At 51.5% G+C, this 16,701-nt stretch overlaps 6 protein-coding genes across 6 annotated transcripts; 5 read left to right on the top strand and 1 right to left on the bottom strand.

The window, feature by feature from the left end:
- Positions 1-655: 655 nt before the first annotated feature.
- On the top strand, positions 656-3,017 carry P168DRAFT_323822 (acetoacetate--CoA ligase family protein). The gene is made up of 2 exons (XM_024840738.1): positions 656-998; positions 1,080-3,017. The coding sequence occupies exons 1-2, from the start codon at positions 771-773 to the stop codon at positions 2,937-2,939; spliced, it is 2,088 nt and encodes a 695-aa protein (XP_024697344.1). The 5' UTR covers positions 656-770; the 3' UTR covers positions 2,940-3,017.
- Positions 3,018-3,429: 412 nt separating this feature from the next.
- Positions 3,430-5,420, top strand: P168DRAFT_263111 (mitochondrial-processing protease subunit alpha). Its single transcript, XM_024834783.1, has 2 exons — positions 3,430-3,600; positions 3,675-5,420. Exons 1-2 carry the CDS (start codon positions 3,496-3,498, stop codon positions 5,310-5,312), a joined length of 1,743 nt encoding a protein of 580 aa, XP_024697343.1. The 5' UTR covers positions 3,430-3,495; the 3' UTR covers positions 5,313-5,420.
- A 499-nt stretch (positions 5,421-5,919) lies between these two features.
- On the top strand, positions 5,920-6,668 carry P168DRAFT_286815 (mitochondrial import receptor subunit TOM22). The gene has a single exon (XM_024836430.1). The coding sequence runs from the start codon at positions 6,249-6,251 to the stop codon at positions 6,471-6,473; it is 225 nt and encodes a 74-aa protein (XP_024697342.1). The 5' UTR covers positions 5,920-6,248; the 3' UTR covers positions 6,474-6,668.
- An 804-nt stretch (positions 6,669-7,472) lies between these two features.
- On the bottom strand, positions 7,473-9,987 carry P168DRAFT_323819 (uncharacterized protein). The gene is made up of 5 exons (XM_024840737.1): positions 9,563-9,987; positions 9,064-9,495; positions 8,138-9,011; positions 7,824-8,076; positions 7,473-7,752 (listed from the first exon to the last, which is right to left on the bottom strand). The coding sequence occupies exons 1-5, from the start codon at positions 9,870-9,872 to the stop codon at positions 7,744-7,746; spliced, it is 1,878 nt and encodes a 625-aa protein (XP_024697341.1). The 5' UTR covers positions 9,873-9,987; the 3' UTR covers positions 7,473-7,743.
- Positions 9,988-11,774: 1,787 nt separating this feature from the next.
- P168DRAFT_263108 (putative MFS sugar transporter) lies at positions 11,775-13,536 on the top strand. Its single transcript, XM_024834782.1, has 4 exons — positions 11,775-12,114; positions 12,183-12,420; positions 12,474-12,994; positions 13,050-13,536. The coding sequence occupies exons 1-4, from the start codon at positions 11,802-11,804 to the stop codon at positions 13,409-13,411; spliced, it is 1,434 nt and encodes a 477-aa protein (XP_024697340.1). The 5' UTR covers positions 11,775-11,801; the 3' UTR covers positions 13,412-13,536.
- Positions 13,537-14,773: 1,237 nt separating this feature from the next.
- Positions 14,774-16,667, top strand: P168DRAFT_263105 (MFS general substrate transporter; the record flags this gene model as incomplete). Its single annotated transcript, XM_024834781.1, has 5 exons — positions 14,774-15,330; positions 15,389-15,484; positions 15,537-15,637; positions 15,689-15,960; positions 16,025-16,667. Exons 1-5 carry the CDS (start codon positions 14,967-14,969, stop codon positions 16,665-16,667), a joined length of 1,476 nt encoding a protein of 491 aa, XP_024697339.1. The 5' UTR covers positions 14,774-14,966.
- Positions 16,668-16,701: the final 34 nt, after the last annotated feature.

The raw sequence follows: 16,701 nt of genomic DNA, 5'->3' as shown, positions 1-16,701 counted from the left end.
ACTGACTTCAAAGGTTCAGACTCCATCCGACATTCCACTCCCCTGGATTTCCACCACTCTTGAAACACTGCACTCTCTGTTGTTCTCCAGAACTGCATGCTTCGATGCCAGTATTGTTCAGGAGGATCCACTGCCGGTTGACGACCTATTTTTACCCCTTGGATGACCGACGCCGTGGATCGGTACAACGGTAGAAGAAAGACTCCCAAGCGGTCATCAGAATTGAGTACTAGTAACCCTCTAAGAAGAATCCCCTGTCCACACTACCGTGGGCTATCGTGGCTATCGTAGCCTTAGTGGCAATGCCAAGACCCGACTATGGATCATGCATGATGGGTGTTGGGCCCGTTGGGGTTGCGCCGTTCAGTCTCCAAATCATGGACTCCAGAAATGTATTGAGCGTGATAGAACTCCGTAGGCGTCGTAATGCTTCCTGGACTGTGACCGGTGGAGTTCCAATTGAACGATTCATTCCATCTTGGGATGTCACGGCGGGGGTCCCCTTCCTCATGGTTTGAACGGCCACCGCACCTCCGGTATTTTCCGCCCCCGCGATTCCAGATTTGGAGTCAGCAATAATTCGCCTCAGATCAGCCTGGTCTGGATTTTTCCCTGTCAACCCAGGTTGATCTTCTCATTCTTTGATCCATTGCCACTGGGACCTCCCATTCAACTTTCAACTCACTCCTCTCCGACACCGAAGCAATTGGCGCACCCTGTATCAAAGAGTCAGTGTGGGGTAAGGTTACAGTTCCAACCCACGACAACCGATGATGGCCACAAATGGGTCCTGTCATACTTCCCCGGAAGAACTATGGCGGCATTCCTCGCCCGAAAGCACCCAGATCCACGATTTCATGCAAAAGTCGGCGAAAAAATATGACCTGCCTTTAAACAACTACCAAGATCTGTGGCAGTGGAGCGTGTCCGAGCCGGCCCAATTCTGGGAACACGTGTGGGAATACACCGGCGTCAAGGCCCACGAACCCTACAACCGCGTGAGTAGACCCGGCAATTTCAGCGATGATGCGTCATTGATTCCCTTTGCCCCGTTACCAGAGTTTCTGACTGCCGCATAGGTCCTGGGAACGGACGACTCTCTCTTTCCGCGGCCGAACTTCTTCGAGGGCAGCAAGCTCAACTTCGCCGAAAATCTACTCTACCCGACGAGTGCCCCCGATGAGAATGCCATCGCCATCATTGGTGCTACGGAGGTGGGTCGCGAATATATCTCCTGGAAAGAACTTCGTGAGCGGGTTCGTAAATGCGCCAATGCCCTGAAAGAGGCGGGTCTACAGGCAGAGGATCGGGTCGCGGGGTTCCTCGGCAACCATGCGAATACGGTGGTTGCCATGCTGGCAACAACGTCAATCGGCGCGTTCTGGACCGGAGTCTCCCCAGATACCGGGGTGCACGCGGTGCTTGAGCGCCTTCAGCAGATCGAGCCGAAAATCCTATTTGCCGACAACGCCTCGATATACAATGGAAAGGTACACGGAGCGAATGCAAAGCTGGGGCTGATTGCCCCGGAGATACCGAATCTGGAGCTGCTCGTTTTGTTCGAGACGGTTCCGTCCCACACCTTGAACCTAGAGGAGATTCCGCTCGTCAAAGGAAAGGCTCTCACCTACGATGCCTTCCTCGGCAATGTCAGCAACTCCTCGGCCCCGCTGGAATTTGGCAGCTTCAGTCCGGAGCACCCCGTTTATATCTTGTATTCCTCCGGTACTACTGGTGCGCCGAAGCCCATTGTGCATGGGTCGCTGGGCACTCTGCTGCAGCACAAGAAAGAACATGCACTCCATTGCGAGATTCGCCCGGGAGACCGCCTGTTCTACTTCACAACCGTCACCTGGATGATGTGGCACTGGCTGATCTCCGGTCTGGCCACGGGCGCCACTATCGTTCTCTACGACGGTTCGCCCTTCCGGCCGTTCGACTCCGAGGGAGGAAATGGGGAGATGGCGATGCTGCGCCTAATCGACGAACTGCAGATTACCCACTTTGGCACTTCCGCCAAATACCTTTCCGTGCTGGAGCAGGCATCCCTGAACCCCCGCAGGCACCCCCACCGCCCGGTGGCCCTGCAATCCTTGCAGGCGATTTTCAGCACGGGATCCCCCCTCGCTCCCTCGACCTTCGAGTACGTCTACTCGTCGATCCACCCCGATATCATGCTGGGCTCCATCACGGGCGGCACCGATATATTATCGCTATTCTGCGCCAGCTGTCCGATTCTACCCGTCTACAAGGGCGAAATTCAGTGTCGCTGCCTCGCGATGGCAGTCAGCGCATATGACTATGCAGGGAAGGACATCAGCGCTTCCGACGAGCCCGGCGATCTAGTCTGCACCAAGCCCTTCCCCGCCCAGCCCGTCATGTTCTGGCCGCCGGGCCCGACCGGAGCAGACAAGTACCGCAAGAGCTACTTCGACGTGTTCGGCCCGTCGGTCTGGCACCACGGTGATTTCGTGCGCATCAACCCCGCCACAGGCGGCGTGACCATGCTCGGCCGAAGCGACGGCGTCCTCAAACCCTCCGGCGTCCGCTTCGGCAGCGCAGAGATCTACAACGTCCTCCTCAAGCATTTCGCGGAGGAAGTCGAGGACTCTCTATGCATCGGGCGCCGGCGCGAAGGGCTCGACTCAGACGAGACGGTCGTCCTTTTCGTGAAGCTGGCCTCGTCGTGTGAATCTCCGACCGGTATGCCAGCCGACCTGGCTACCCGCATCCAGACGATGATTCGCAAAGAGCTCAGTCCGCGCCACGTGCCTGGTGTCGTGGATGCCTGCCCTGAGATTCCGGTCACGTCTAATGGGAAGAAGGTGGAGAATGCTGTGAAGCAGATCTTGTGTGGCCTTAATATTAAGATCGGGGCTAGTGTTGCGAACGCTACTTGTCTTGACTGGTATAGGAACTGGGCTGCGGAGCATCCTTGAGTCGAGGATTTCCTTATATCAACTGTACATGTATAGATGGACTAAGGGTTGTAGATAGACTTAGATCTTAGATAGAATATACCATAGAATCTCTCCCACGTTAACGTGAACTTGAATTAGATGAATATCCCCAACCACAGGGACTATCCTCGTATCAGTATACTAGGCGTACTGAGCCGATGAAGCCTAGGTGCTTGCTTGTGCTTTTCATAGTGCAGCGGTTGCCATTCCATCAAGCCGAGGACGCAACGTTTCAGACAATGCTTGTCAATTATTTGACACCATTCGATTCAACAAAAATCGTAATACAAATTCCACACTCATAAACAATCCTGTTTCTGCAACAATCCGTAGTCGCAGCATCCTGTTCTTCCGACCTGTCCGGCCCATCGGCGCGTCTCGATTAGATAAGCGAACCCGGCCAAATCCTTTTCCAGGGCAGACGGCCGTGACGAAACCTATCCGGAAGTAGTCGACTTTCTCTCACCATATCGCACGGGGAGGCGCAAGTTCAACAGATTATTTCTAACCGCGCTTTGAAATCTACATATTCACCATGCGTCGCTCTGTACTGCGGGCAGTCGAGTCCGCGAAGCCTCTCGCCCGCTTGCCTCGTGCAGCGTCCAGAGGTTTTGCTACTGCCCAGGAAGATAACTCGAAGGTATGCATGCACCTCTTTGATACGCACAGCTTTGGGGATTGCTTTAACCAGTGACTGACACTTTCTTGTGCTAGGACCCTGTCGAGTTGGATCAGATCACCGCTCTCCCGAACGGTATTCGCGTCGCTACCGAATCCTTACCTGGACCTTTCGCCGGTGTTGGAGTCTACGTGGACGCGGGCTCTCGCTATGAGGATCCAAGCCTTCGAGGTGTGAGCCATATCATGGATCGGTTGGCGTTCAAGTCGACCACAAACCACTCCAGCGACGCCATGCTCGAGGCCCTCGAGGGTCTGGGCGGAAACATCCAATGCGCTTCGTCCCGCGAGTCGCTCATGTACCAGTCCGCCAGCTTCAACTCGACGGTCTCTACCACCCTCGGCCTGTTGGCGGAGACGATTCGTGACCCGCTCATCACGGAAGAGGAGGTTCTTCAGCAGCTAGCGACCGCGGAGTATGAGATCAATGAGATCTGGGCTAAGCCGGAGCTCATCCTGCCGGAGTTGGTCCATATGGCTGCCTACAAGGACAATACTTTAGGGAACCCTCTGCTTTGTCCCGCTGAGAGACTGGGAGAGATCAACAAATCTGTGGTGGAGAAGTATCGCGAGACGTTCTTCAACCCGGACAGGATGGTCGTTGCGTTCGCGGGAGTCCCGCACGACCAGGCTGTGAAGCTCACGGAGCAGCTTTTCGGCGACATGAAGGCACACAGCCCGAGCAAGGGCCCTGTGCTTTCCGGGAATGGGGTGGACACAACCTTATCCTCTAACGAAGGCCAAGTACACACGATCCCTCAGTTCTCGCCCACATCCACCATTTCGTCCACGACTGCCTCCCAGAAGACCGAACTCGGCTTCCTCTCCAAATTCCCCTTCCTCAAGAATCTCTCTGGTTCCGGATCCCAGTCGGGCTCTACGGAACCGCTTGACCCGGCGCTGATGGAATCGCCGTCGTTCCATCTGACGCGCCCGTCCCACTACACCGGTGGATTCCTCTCCCTTCCCCCGATTCCTCCCCCGGCCAGCCCCATGCTCCCCCGGCTGAGCTACATCCACCTCGCCTTCGAAGCGGTCCCGATCTCGAACCCCGACATCTACGCCCTCGCCACTCTCCAGACCCTTCTCGGCGGCGGCGGGTCCTTCTCCGCTGGTGGGCCCGGCAAAGGCATGTACTCCCGTCTGTACACCAACGTGCTGAACCAACACGGGTGGGTCGAAAGCTGCATCGCCTTCAACCACAGCTACACCGACAGCGGCATCTTCGGCATCTCCGCCTCGTGCAGCCCGACCCGCTCCACCGAGATGCTCGAGGTGATGTGCCGTGAGCTGCAGTCGCTGACCCTCGACACGGGATACAGCTCCCTGCAGCCGCAGGAGGTCAACCGGGCCAAGAACCAGCTCCGCTCGTCGCTCCTCATGAACCTCGAGTCCCGCATGGTGGAGCTGGAGGACCTGGGCCGTCAGGTCCAGGTGCACGGCCGCAAGGTCGGCGTCCACGAGATGTGCCAGCACATTGAGTCCTTGACCGTCGAAGACCTCCGACGCGTGGCTAAGCAGGTCTTTGGTGGCCTCGTCCAGAACCCTGGACAGGGAACTGGTAAGCCGACGGTTGTGTTGCAGGAGGGCGAGCTGGAGGGATACCGTCTTCGTCCGTTCCCGTGGGAGGAGATCCAGGAGCGGATTGCGCGCTGGAATCTCGGACGTCGTTGATTTAGTATATTAACGTGTCGAGGGAATGCGAGAAGGCACTTACTATAGAAACGTCGTGTCATATTAGATGTATAGTATAGAACGAAGACGATCGGATTGGTATTCCACTCTATGTATTTGAAAATGATAATGAGATTCATTCTAATCTACCATGTTGAATTTTTGCAGGCCCTAATTTTTGAAATCACATATTATTCGTAGCCTCCAGCGATACTATCACATAAAAAATACAATAAGAAACCAAAAACGAAGAAAAAGTAAAAACATCGTCATAGTACTTACATACTGCATAGTAAAAGCGGCTCCCGAAGCTCCTTGCCACTTTAGTCGCCGAGGGCTCTCGCTCCGCCGGGAAAAAAGTTGGACCATCGGTGCTCAACCTCATCCGCCTCGGAATCCGCAAACTCACATCTAACCTCCCCTTCCCCGACCACATCACTCTTCAACCAACGCGCCAACCAAATTCCCTCCTACCTCTATACACGCTTTATAGCCTTTTTTATTCACAACCTTCACAATGGTCAAGCTCACCGAGGTCGAGGACGAGCACTTCACCCAGGAGAAGCCCCAGCCTAGCAAGCATGATGTCCTGCTGGCTTCCGATGATGAGGACGACTACACTGATACTGGTGAGTACTGCTGCGTCAACTTTCTTTTAGATTGAGGGGAATATGCCCCATCGACAATTCATCGCGCTGGCTTGCCTTCTTTTCTCCCTCACAACACCATCAATCATCAATCAATCACCATCTGCGTCATCCACAATCCACCCAACACGCCCTCCCCCAAAAAATCAACCAAAAAAACCCGAATTCCAATCTCAAAGAGTCATCCATCTAACCATGAAATCAACAACCAGAATCCGAGATCTCCGAGCAGTCCGACGAAGAACTCGACAGCGAGTCCTTCCTGGACCGCCTGTCGGCTCTGCAAGACATGATCCCCCCGTCGGCCCGCCGCTCCTTCACGAGCTCCGTCTCCGCCGTCACCAACCTCACCAAGTCCAGCCTGAGCTTCAGCGGCAAGGCCCTGTGGATCCTGAGCACCAGCGCTTTCCTGGTCGGTGTCCCGTGGGCGCTGGCTTACGCTGAGGAGGAGCAGTATATTCAGCTCGAGCGCGAGCAGGGTATGATTAAGGGTGCTAATGATGTGAGTTTATAACTTTCTTTTTCCGTCTATCTTCGTATTTCACTTGGGAGTTGCGGCTATCGTGCGTGTTTACGTACGCTGTCGGGCTTTGGTTTGCGGGGACGGTGACGTGAAAACTTTTTTTCTGGTGATGATGGCACCAACAACATCAGAAAGAGTGGTTTCATGCGTTACAGCTCTCTCATCATCCGTTCTCGTTGGAAATTGTATGACCATACTAATATAATCCTCTCTAGATGCTCACCCCCGGCATGGCTCCCTCCGACGAGCAGAAGGCTCAGTCCACCATCTAAATGAAAAACACCGACGAATATGAAGATCACAACAATTCGAATGATTCGCCGTGAATCTCGCTGCAGCGGCCGCTCGATCCGCTCGACGCTTTTTTGACCTTACGGCTTATGTATGTGGTATACGATGTCATTGGTTCGCCCGGCGGAAAAGACTGTTGGTTATAAAAAACAAGAGAAAAGAGAAAAAAAATGACAGAAAAGAAGAAGGGGGAAAACAACGGCAACATGCTGATTGGTTTGGATCCAAAAAGGAAAAACGCTCAGCATCGGAGCGGAGTGGCATGAGAAACAAAAAATGGGCATTTGCATGATCAGGTTTCGTTTCCAACGCGTTGCAGTGCACGAACGGTGTTTCATCACTATTTACCCAACCCCTGTTGATTGATCTTTGTTTTCATGCTTCATGCTCAATTCCTCGTTCGTCTCCTCTCATCTCTCATCTCATCATTGTTTCGGGAGTCGTGGGATATCTCGGGCAATGCTTGTATTTGTACATTTCCTTTTCTCTCTCTCTTTCTTTCCTTTTTGTCTCCCCCTGTTGTTATGTGAGTTCTTCCTTGTGTTTAGTATAGTTTCGACCTACGTTTTCCGGATATGGACTGGATGAGCGGATGGTGTTGGGAATGAATCAATCAATTTAGTTCTTTCCTTTTTATCGGTTGGACTATTTATGTATGTATGTATGTATCAACAGGTACATTTCTGTCTGCCAATAAGTATGGGATAGATGTCGTTTGTGCCGTTGTAAAAAAAGCAGCAGAGAAAAGGAACTGTCAACCAAGAGATGAAATTGGGTATCACAAGAATATGGAATATGGATTCCGTAATAGAAAGAAGATGACAAGAAAGAAAAGGTGCAAATAGAGGCAATAGCAAATTCCTTCCGTAGCATATGTAAGACCATCGAGGAAGAATATCAAGAATGTTTGTAAAAGAAGCAAGAAGACAACGAACTCGAAATTCAGCCAATACTGCCAGAAAGAGCCCTATCAAAGTGTCTACAACAATCAGTCAGTCAGTCAATAAGCCCTATTCAGTTCAAGAAAGAGGATGGGGAAAAGAAACATACAGTCGACTCCCTAGCCGTCCGCAAATTGATATGAAAATCGCGCCACAGCTTTTTAACCTCATCGTTCTCAACCATCGTTTTGAAGACCTGCGCGGCGTACTTCGTCTGTTTCCTCACACTCCAGTGGCTGCGTTTGACGACTTCCTCGTCGGAGAGGTACCCCATGCGTGCGAGGTGGTCGACGACCCATTCGTTGAGGTTGAAGCGCCAGTGGGTTAGTGTGTGTGCGATTGTGGCTCGGTTTTTGCAGTGTCTGTTGAGATGGTTAGTTTGGAATTTATTGGGTCTGGGGTAGACTATGGGACTGGTCGTACCGGCCGAGATAGAAGCGGTTGTTTTCGTCGGGGAGGATGTGGCCTTCGCGATCGCGCTCTACGCCGTCATCCTCGACCTCCTCCTCCTCTTCTTCTTCTCCCTCCTCCTCCTCCTCCTGTTGTGAGAGTTGTCCGTCGTCGCTGCTGTCCTGGTCTGTAAGCGCCTCCAGCGTTTCCAGAGAATACGCCTTTCCGTAGAGCTTGATATCCGATGAAGCCGGATGTCCAGACCGTTTACACGCATCACACGGGTGGTGCTCGGATGTCGGATAAGAGGTGATCTCGATGTATGGACGCGCGAGAAGAGCGTATCGGAATTCCGCGTTCCACACTGACGACACAAGTGTTGACCCAGTCCGCCCCTTGACTTCGCTTTCGAGCTTGTCGAAGGCGACTTTGTAGAGCGGGTCGGACCGGGGGAAGGCCGGGTTGAGCTTGTTATGCACCATCCACTCCACGGCGTCTTGGAAGTAATCCTTGAGTTGCTTGTATGCGTGGCGGGAGAACTCGAGGGGCATGTCTTCGTGGCTGGTCGGGACGCCGAGCTTGTCGTCTTCGTCTTCTAGCACGAAGTCGTCCTCGTAGCGATCTAGATCGTCGTTGCTGGCTATGGCGGATTCGACGTCGCTGTCTTCGTGCGTGATGCGGAGTCGGGGCTTTCTGGTGTCGCTTGTCTCGCTGCTTGCTTCACTTTCTTCGCTTTCTGATTGATCGTCCTCCTGCTCGGATTCTTCGTCCTCTTCCTGGCCCGCGGATTCCTCGATATCGTCTTCTTTTTGTCCTGCCCGTCGGCGCCGCAGGGTCTCTAGGTGGAGCTGCCGCTGGGCTTTAGCTGAATTCGCTAGTCGACCACGGGTTCTTGTCTTCTTTACAACTACTAAAAGTCAGCCATGTATACTAGGTGCAGGCGAGATCTAGTAGCATACCGGAATCTTGAAGATCCGCCAGGTCCTCCTCAATGTCCAGCATATCCTGGTTTTGATTCTGCGGAGGTGTCTGAGGGGGTTCAGTAGGCGCACTAACGCGCCGTCTTTTGACGGGCGAAACCACCGGTTCATCCTCAGAATCATCCAGTACTACAGTAGACACCGGTGCTGGACCTCGTCTCAGCTTGCGGCGAGGTCGAGTGATAATTTCGTCGACATCGCTATCTTCCAAAACGGCCGGACTTGGGGAGGCTGCAGATGACGGCTCAGGAGCATCCGGAGTGGGGGAGCGTTTTCGCTTAGACCTTCTCTTTTTCTGCTCAGATGGCACACTGCGGTTTGTATCCATGGTCTCTTCCTCTTCGGCGGTTTTAACATCTGGCTCGGGAGCGGGGACGTCATCGGAGCCGTCGGCCTGCGTCGACTGCTTGTCTACTCGAAGACTCATCATCAGCAACAGACATCCCGACATAACGAAGCAAACGTGTAAGCAGCATACCTTTCTTTTTCTTCTCTTTCTTCTCCTTCTTGGCCCTCTTCTTTTCTCGCTTCTCCTTTTTCTCTTTTTTGTCCTTGGTTTTTTTTTCGCGCCCGGGCTTCATGGTGTCTTCCGCAGATTTCGTCTCCACGATCGGGCTGGGCGAGACTTGGGGACGCTCCCGGCGAAGTGTGGCCGTTGAGGGATGCCCGTAGCGCAGGGTCGCTCGGCGATCGGTTCCATCTACTGTTTCTTGCGTATCTTGGGTCGGCGACGCTACCGGGGCGAAGGAAAGCCGCGTCTGTTTCGCTTTGCCATAGGTGCGGGGCATTTGCGATGGGGGAGTGAGCGGTCTCAGTGCGTAGGGTGGGTATGAGGTTGTCACTGCTTGAAGTAAAAATGAAAGAAGAAGAGCCAAAAGACTGATCTGCAAGCAGACAACTTCTCTTAAGACGAAGGTAAAATATGGACCACTAAAGGTTTTGGAGAAGCTCCGGATGAAGATCCGCGGAGACCGCGTCGGAACGTCACGAGAGCACGTGATATGATATAGACCGATCAGTGATTGATATGGGAAGTAGGCATGGATATCGAGGTTGAACTTGCTGGGTTGAAAATCTACTACATAATAAGAGGAACGATATGTTCAACCTAGTACCAAGTACTGTCTTAAATCAAGTGAAAAAAAAGTGAAACTGAATTTATGTTTTGCTCAGACCCAGAAGTATATATCATTCAGATCTATGTGATAAATATATTTGCAGTATAGATATGTTGAAGGGTGTTCAGAGTAAACAATCCCAACACATGAATTTCTTATAACAGTGTTACTATCGTTATTAAACAGTAGTTTCATGAACGAAGATTTCCACAAGCATCAAACAAAAATAGATCAATTGCTTAATCTTGTTAGCATTGCCAGTGTCCGTGACCAATCTACTGGCTCTCCAACACTAATATACCAGCTCCAGCATTCCGTGTCCAAATTTATAGATTGTGCATTTTGCATGTCTATCACTTGTCAGTGCTAAACACCACTTTCCCCATGAAATGCACTGCCAACAACAACTACGCGCATTCATCTATGCGGTGCTACACACAATTTCTTATGAGACCAAAGCTTTCCACCTCTCATCCCAGTGAGACCTTGAGAAAGACAAGCCTAAAAACCAAGACTAATTACATCAATTACTTTTGAAGAAGCTCGTCCCGTGCTGTTAATACCAAAGTGGTTGGAACAGATTTCAAGATGGGAAGTACTGGTGAGCCACCTACTGCCGTGGCCAGAAGGGCTGGTATCTTCCCGGATGGATTAAGACAGGTAAACAGCCTCATCCTTTGAACTAATGGGCTGCTCAGTTGAATCTGTGTTAAGCCTATTCTAATCTTGCTGGTGAAGCTTGTGGTCTGGGAGACGTGTGACCCCTGTTAATTCTCAAGTCTGCGAATCCCTCTGTTCCCCATCCATCTACTCATTCTCGCCCATCCATCGCTCGTTTCCCCAGAAGTCGGTCTTGAATGTCTTAGTGACACCAAATATCAAGAGATCCTGGATCTATAATGCCGCTTTATTCGTGGATTTTGTGTCATCCCATTCCCTCGTTCATTTGTCTCTGATTCGTGGAAATTACAGTGTACTTTCTACGGCCTAGAATTTCCTCGAATACCACCCTAGGTCTTTCCAGATAGCTTCAACCTCGTCGACGCCTCAAGCTACCCCTGCTCGAATTATCGCCCTTCGTTGGCCCTGCCTGGTCATCCCACCTTTTAGGGGCTGCATACCGACTCCTAGTGCTATGGGCACGGATGTTAGCGTTGGTTGGGGAAGCCCGTCTCGTGGGTTCGGGCTACCACCGAGCGAGGGACTCGACTATGGCCTACTTATGGCTTAAGTACATAGAGGTTGTCTCCGCTCTTTTCCTATCTGATCTGTGGTGACCCACAACTCGAGCGTATCTTCTGTTTATGTAACTCGGGAGGGCATCGCCAGGTCAAGATCAACATACAACTTGTGATAGTCCATGCATGGGTTTGCAATTGCTAAGGACTAGTTAAAACAAATCTCATTCGATTGGTATCGCATCTCCCCTCCTTGCTCCGCGAGCACATACCGCAACATAAATCACAGGCACCATGGGAACCATGGGCTTAGGCCTCTCAAAACGAGGCTACAACTGGTTCGTACATATCACCATCATCCAGTTGGGTTAACATAACTAACTTATTCCAAAGGTACATCTCACTTGTCGCAGCAGCATGCATGGTGCTTTACGGCTATGATGCATCCGTGTACAACTCCGTCCAAGGATCCACAAACTGGGTGACTTACTTCAATGAGCCGGATGCAAACGTGATTGGGGCTGTCAACACAGCATACACTGTTGGTGCAATTTTCGGAGGTTTTTTCCTCGGGGGCCCGATTGCCGATTTTTTAGGTCGGAAGCTTGGGATGGGTATTGGCTGCGTGTTGGTAATTGCGTCAACATTCATGCAGACGTGGTCTCCACGTGGGAACATCGGGTGCTTCCTTGCTGGAAGATGTATCATCGGTATTGGCCAGGGGATTGCCTTGAGTAAGTCACTGATTATATGCTGTCACATGTAGAAGAAAGGAAGTTGAACTGACCGTGCTATCTGACAGCGTCGGGCCCGATCTATATTGGTGAGCTTGCACCAGCAGAGATTCGAGGGAAGATCATGACATTCTGGCAAATGTTCTACTCGGTGGGATCTTTTATCTGCTTCTGGGTGAATTATGGCTGCACCCAACACAAAGAAAATCTGGGTGAATGGGATTGGAAAATGGTTGTTCTTTTCCAGCTTCTGGTTCCCATCTTGATTCTCTGCTTGTTGCCGACTATTCCCGGCTCGCCACGATGGTATAGTCTCACATAGTACGCTCCATTAAAATTTTATGCTAACATAACACCAGGTATATCCAGCGAGGAAATAATGTCGAAAAAGCTCGTGCCGCTCTTGAAATGGTTCGAGAAACAGCGGAGGAAGTAGAAGACGAGCTGCTGAAAATCCGCGAGGCCCTCGAATACGAGAGGGAGGCTATATCCAGTACCTACTCGGCCCTTTGGAAGGACAAGTCTTTGCGCAAGCGTATGGGTCTGGCACTGGTTGTCAACGCTGGTCAGCAAATCACCGGACAGGGGACGCTGAATACGTACTCCACCAAGATCTACCAGAAGGTATTCACCAGTGCCGGCCAGATAGCCCTCATCAACGCACTCAACGCCACTTTTGGTATTCTTTTTACGCTGAATGCTGTTTGGATCATTGATCGATTTGGGCGAAAGTTCCTCCTCATTATTGGAGGCATTGGTATGGGGATCTGCATGATCATTGTCTCTGCAGTTGAGACAGAGACCGCATCACCCGGTGGCACGAAAACCCAGCCAGTCGGTATATCGATCGTGTTTCTACTATTCCTATTCATATTCTTCTGTGAGTGTCCAATAACCACTAAATACCCATGTCAATTGCTAATGATAAAACACAGACAAACCATCCTGGGGCGCCACGGTATGGATTTGGACCTCAGAAATCTTCTCTATGAACGTGCGAGCGCAGGCAGTGGGAATGGCGTCGCAGACGCAAAACGTCGCCAATGCCATCTTCCAACAATTCTTCCCCATCTTCCTGGATAATTGCGGTTTTTATGCGTTCTACATGTTCGCCGGTATCAACTTTCTCCTCGCCGTGTTTGTGTTCTTCTTCATCCCGGAAACCAAGCAGGTTCCTCTCGAGGAGATCGATGCCCTGTTTGGCGGGGCTAATCATGTTACACATGGCGAGGATCTCATTAGGAATGAGAAGGAAGTTAGACCATCGTACTCGGATACCGGCGAAAAGAGGTCTTGAAGCAGTTGTGGCTGAGAATGCTGCCGGAGATAGGTACGGCTTGAATGTTATTGTGATGTAGTCTCGCATACGACATTTATCCTCACTGATACTGGATCATTAGGATGCCCCTTACTGGGGATACACCTGGCCCGTTTGACATCAATTCAACTAACCTTATCAAATGTGGAGCCGAATGCCCAGCTTTATAGACTCGACCAGCAGCCGTGGTATGCGGGGAAGCGAGACCGCGGATTAAATCCGGGGAAGGGCTCCATCATCTCTCTTCTCCTACAGATTATTTCTAAGACCATAATATACACTATATTGTCCTCTGTTCCCCCACTATTTACAGACCCATACACTACGAACGAATTGAGAACAAGTCTCGCCCCCAAATCCTAACCCGTATATCCCCACGTGGACAACAAGCCCTAGCGACCATCCTCAACCTAAATCAAACGCTAAACACCCCCAAGAAATGAAGGCTCCCAACAAACGGATCCCATTCCGCCCGCCAAGCAGACCAGCTAGCCTGATTAAGGGCGAGTTGAGTCCTGGGCTGGTTCTTTTCCTGTATTGATGTGGTGGCAAATCGGCGGGCTAACTCCAACCCAACCCAGAGATGTGGTCGGAATCGCTCCGCACTTGTTTGCCCTTGGGATGTCCGGGGTTTGCGGGGGAGGATCCAGCACTAGCTTGGCATGTTCTTCCTCTCTCCAAGTTAAGTTCTTCCCGAGATTCTGGGGACTGTCGTATACTATCGTCTGGATTTGTTTTTCAAGCACCTCTACTAGGTTATTCAAGCGTACAGGCAAGACTTTTATTGTAAGTAGGTGCTTCTATAGTTAGTGGTAGTACAATCCCACTGTTCGCCTTTCCTTCAACGATTATCCATAGCAAAACCTAGGTATATTCACTTCTATTCTCGTACTTCGCAACATGTCCGACTTCATCTATCTCTCCCCATCTTAAATCATAACCGCCTACCAAACTGATAAAGACGGATCTTCCTTGTCGAGACATCCCCATTAACTAATTAACCTCCAAGTGCCAATCCTTCTTCCCTGCTAGACGAAAAACCTTCTTTGTACCCAGTTTCCTTGGCGCGCGGAACCCGGTTGAGAATGCGGAATCCTTACGTTCCTGGGCGTCATGTATCTCTGTTGGCGCAACTAGTTCATGCATATGGCCGTCGGAGAAGACACCGACTTTAGCTTTTGTTTTTGATTTCGTTTATTGAATACTGGTTTTTTATTTTCTTATTTCGTTCTGGGCGGATGGCGCTTAAGTAGGTGTGATAGTAATAAGTGTTAGTCTGTATAAAGGGTGCTTGCCCCGCGCTTTTCGTGCTGGTGATGTGGTGATGTAGGGGCCGGTGTTTATATTTCTAGGTACTCATCCTCTATTTTTCTTTTCAAACGTGTAGAAGCTACGTGGTTCTGGTAGTATCTGCTTCAATCATTGACTTTGTGGACTACCCCTACCTCCCTCTCTTGCTACCCTACCTCCACCACCACAGCCTTCCACCAAACGAGGTCCCAATCCTCCAAGGGCCCCAACAGAACCCGCAAAAATGACACCACCATCCGACCCCGAAAAAACCGAGATGTCTCAAGAGCACCTCGAAGACATCAAGTCCTCCTCAAGCTCCACCCTCTCGCCCGACGCCGTCTCCGAGCGCGCCCTCCTCTGGAAACTCGACCTCCACGTCGTCCCGATCCTCACCCTCCTCTTCCTATTCGCCTTTCTCGACCGCATCAATATCGGAAATGCGCGGCTCATGGGCCTGGAAGAGGACCTCGGTATGAAGGGCCATCAGTATAATATCGCGCTGTTTGTGTTCTTTATACCGTATGTGCTGTTCGAGGTGCCGAGTAATGTCATCTTGAAGAAGGTGAAGCCGAGCTGGTGGCTTTCTGGGATTATGTTTGGGTGGGGTGGGTTATTCCTTTCTTGCCTTTCTCTCCCTATGATATTGATTTGGTGGTTTTCTAGGTATTGTGACAATCTGTCAGGGTGTGACGGAAAGTTTCAAGGGACTAGTTGCTTGTAGGGTCTTAATAGGGTTGTTGGAGGCTGGGTTCATGCCTGGTTCGTGCCCCCTTTATACTCCATATTATCGGATGTATGCTGACTCCAAAAGGATCCGTATACCTCATCAACATGTACTACCGTCGCCACGAGCTCCAGTGGCGCCTCAACGTCTTCTTCAGCGCAAGTATCTTGGCTGGTGCAATCAGCGGGGTACGTGACCCTCCCCCCAGCCTGACGAAACGCATTTAATAAAGAATATAGCTTCTCGCCTACGGCATAGCCAACATGGACGGCATCGCCGGGTACAGCGGCTGGCGCTGGATCTTCATCATCGAGGGCCTCGCCACCGTCGTCGTGGCTGTCATCGCCAAATTTGTCATCGTCGACTGGCCCGAATCAGCGACCTTTTTGAATGAAGACGAGCGGGCTCTCCTGCTGAAACGGCTGGCCGAGGATCAGGGCGAAGCGAAGATGAACCGGATGGATAAGAGCTCGATGAAAAGGACGTTCTCGGATCCGAAGCTGTACCTTGGGTACGTGGCAATTTCCCTGGATGAAACCTCCGAGATTTGTTGAACTAATGATCGTGTCGAATAGCCCTATCATGTACTTCGGCATCGTCAACACCGGCTACGCGGTATCATTCTTCACACCGACCATCCTGCACCAACTCGGCTGGACGCAAGTGCGCGCACAAGTGATGAGCATCCCCGTGTACTGCGTCTCGGTGGTCATCACACTGGCGACAGCCTACGCGAGCGACAGGCTCCGACACCGCTTCGCGTTCACCCTGACCGGGTGTCTCATCGCCACGCTGGGCTACGTGATTCTGCTCTGCCAGGGCTCTGTGCCCGTGGGAGTGCGCTATTTCGCCGTCTTCGCCATCACGAGCGGCGGGTTCCTCACGCAGCCGATCTTGATGGGTTGGCTCAGTAATAACATGGCGGGCCACTATAAGCAGTCTATTGCATCTGCGATGCAGATCGGCTTTGGCAACTGTGGGGGTCTCGTCGCGAGTAATATCTATTTCGACTCTGAGGCGCCCGGGTACCGCACGGGGTATGGTGTCAGTTTGGGGATGACTTGGATTTGTGGATTGTCGTGTATGGCTTTCCTTTGGTATCTGGTTAAGGAGAATAAGTTGCGAGAGAGGGGGGAGAGGGATCATCGGTATGAGCTTCCGAGGGAGGAGTTGGAGAATTTGGGGGATGATCATCCGAGTTTTCGGTTTACGTATTAGAGTATTGTTTGTTGTTTGGGAGCTTGAGCATATT

The sequence above is a fragment of the Aspergillus campestris genome, assembly GCF_002847485.1.
Source record: "Aspergillus campestris IBT 28561 chromosome Unknown P168scaffold_1, whole genome shotgun sequence".
Taxonomy (NCBI): Eukaryota; Fungi; Ascomycota; class Eurotiomycetes; order Eurotiales; family Aspergillaceae; genus Aspergillus; species Aspergillus campestris.
The sequence above is the reverse complement of the archived record's forward strand: the minus strand, read 5'-3'. Positions and strand labels throughout refer to the sequence as shown.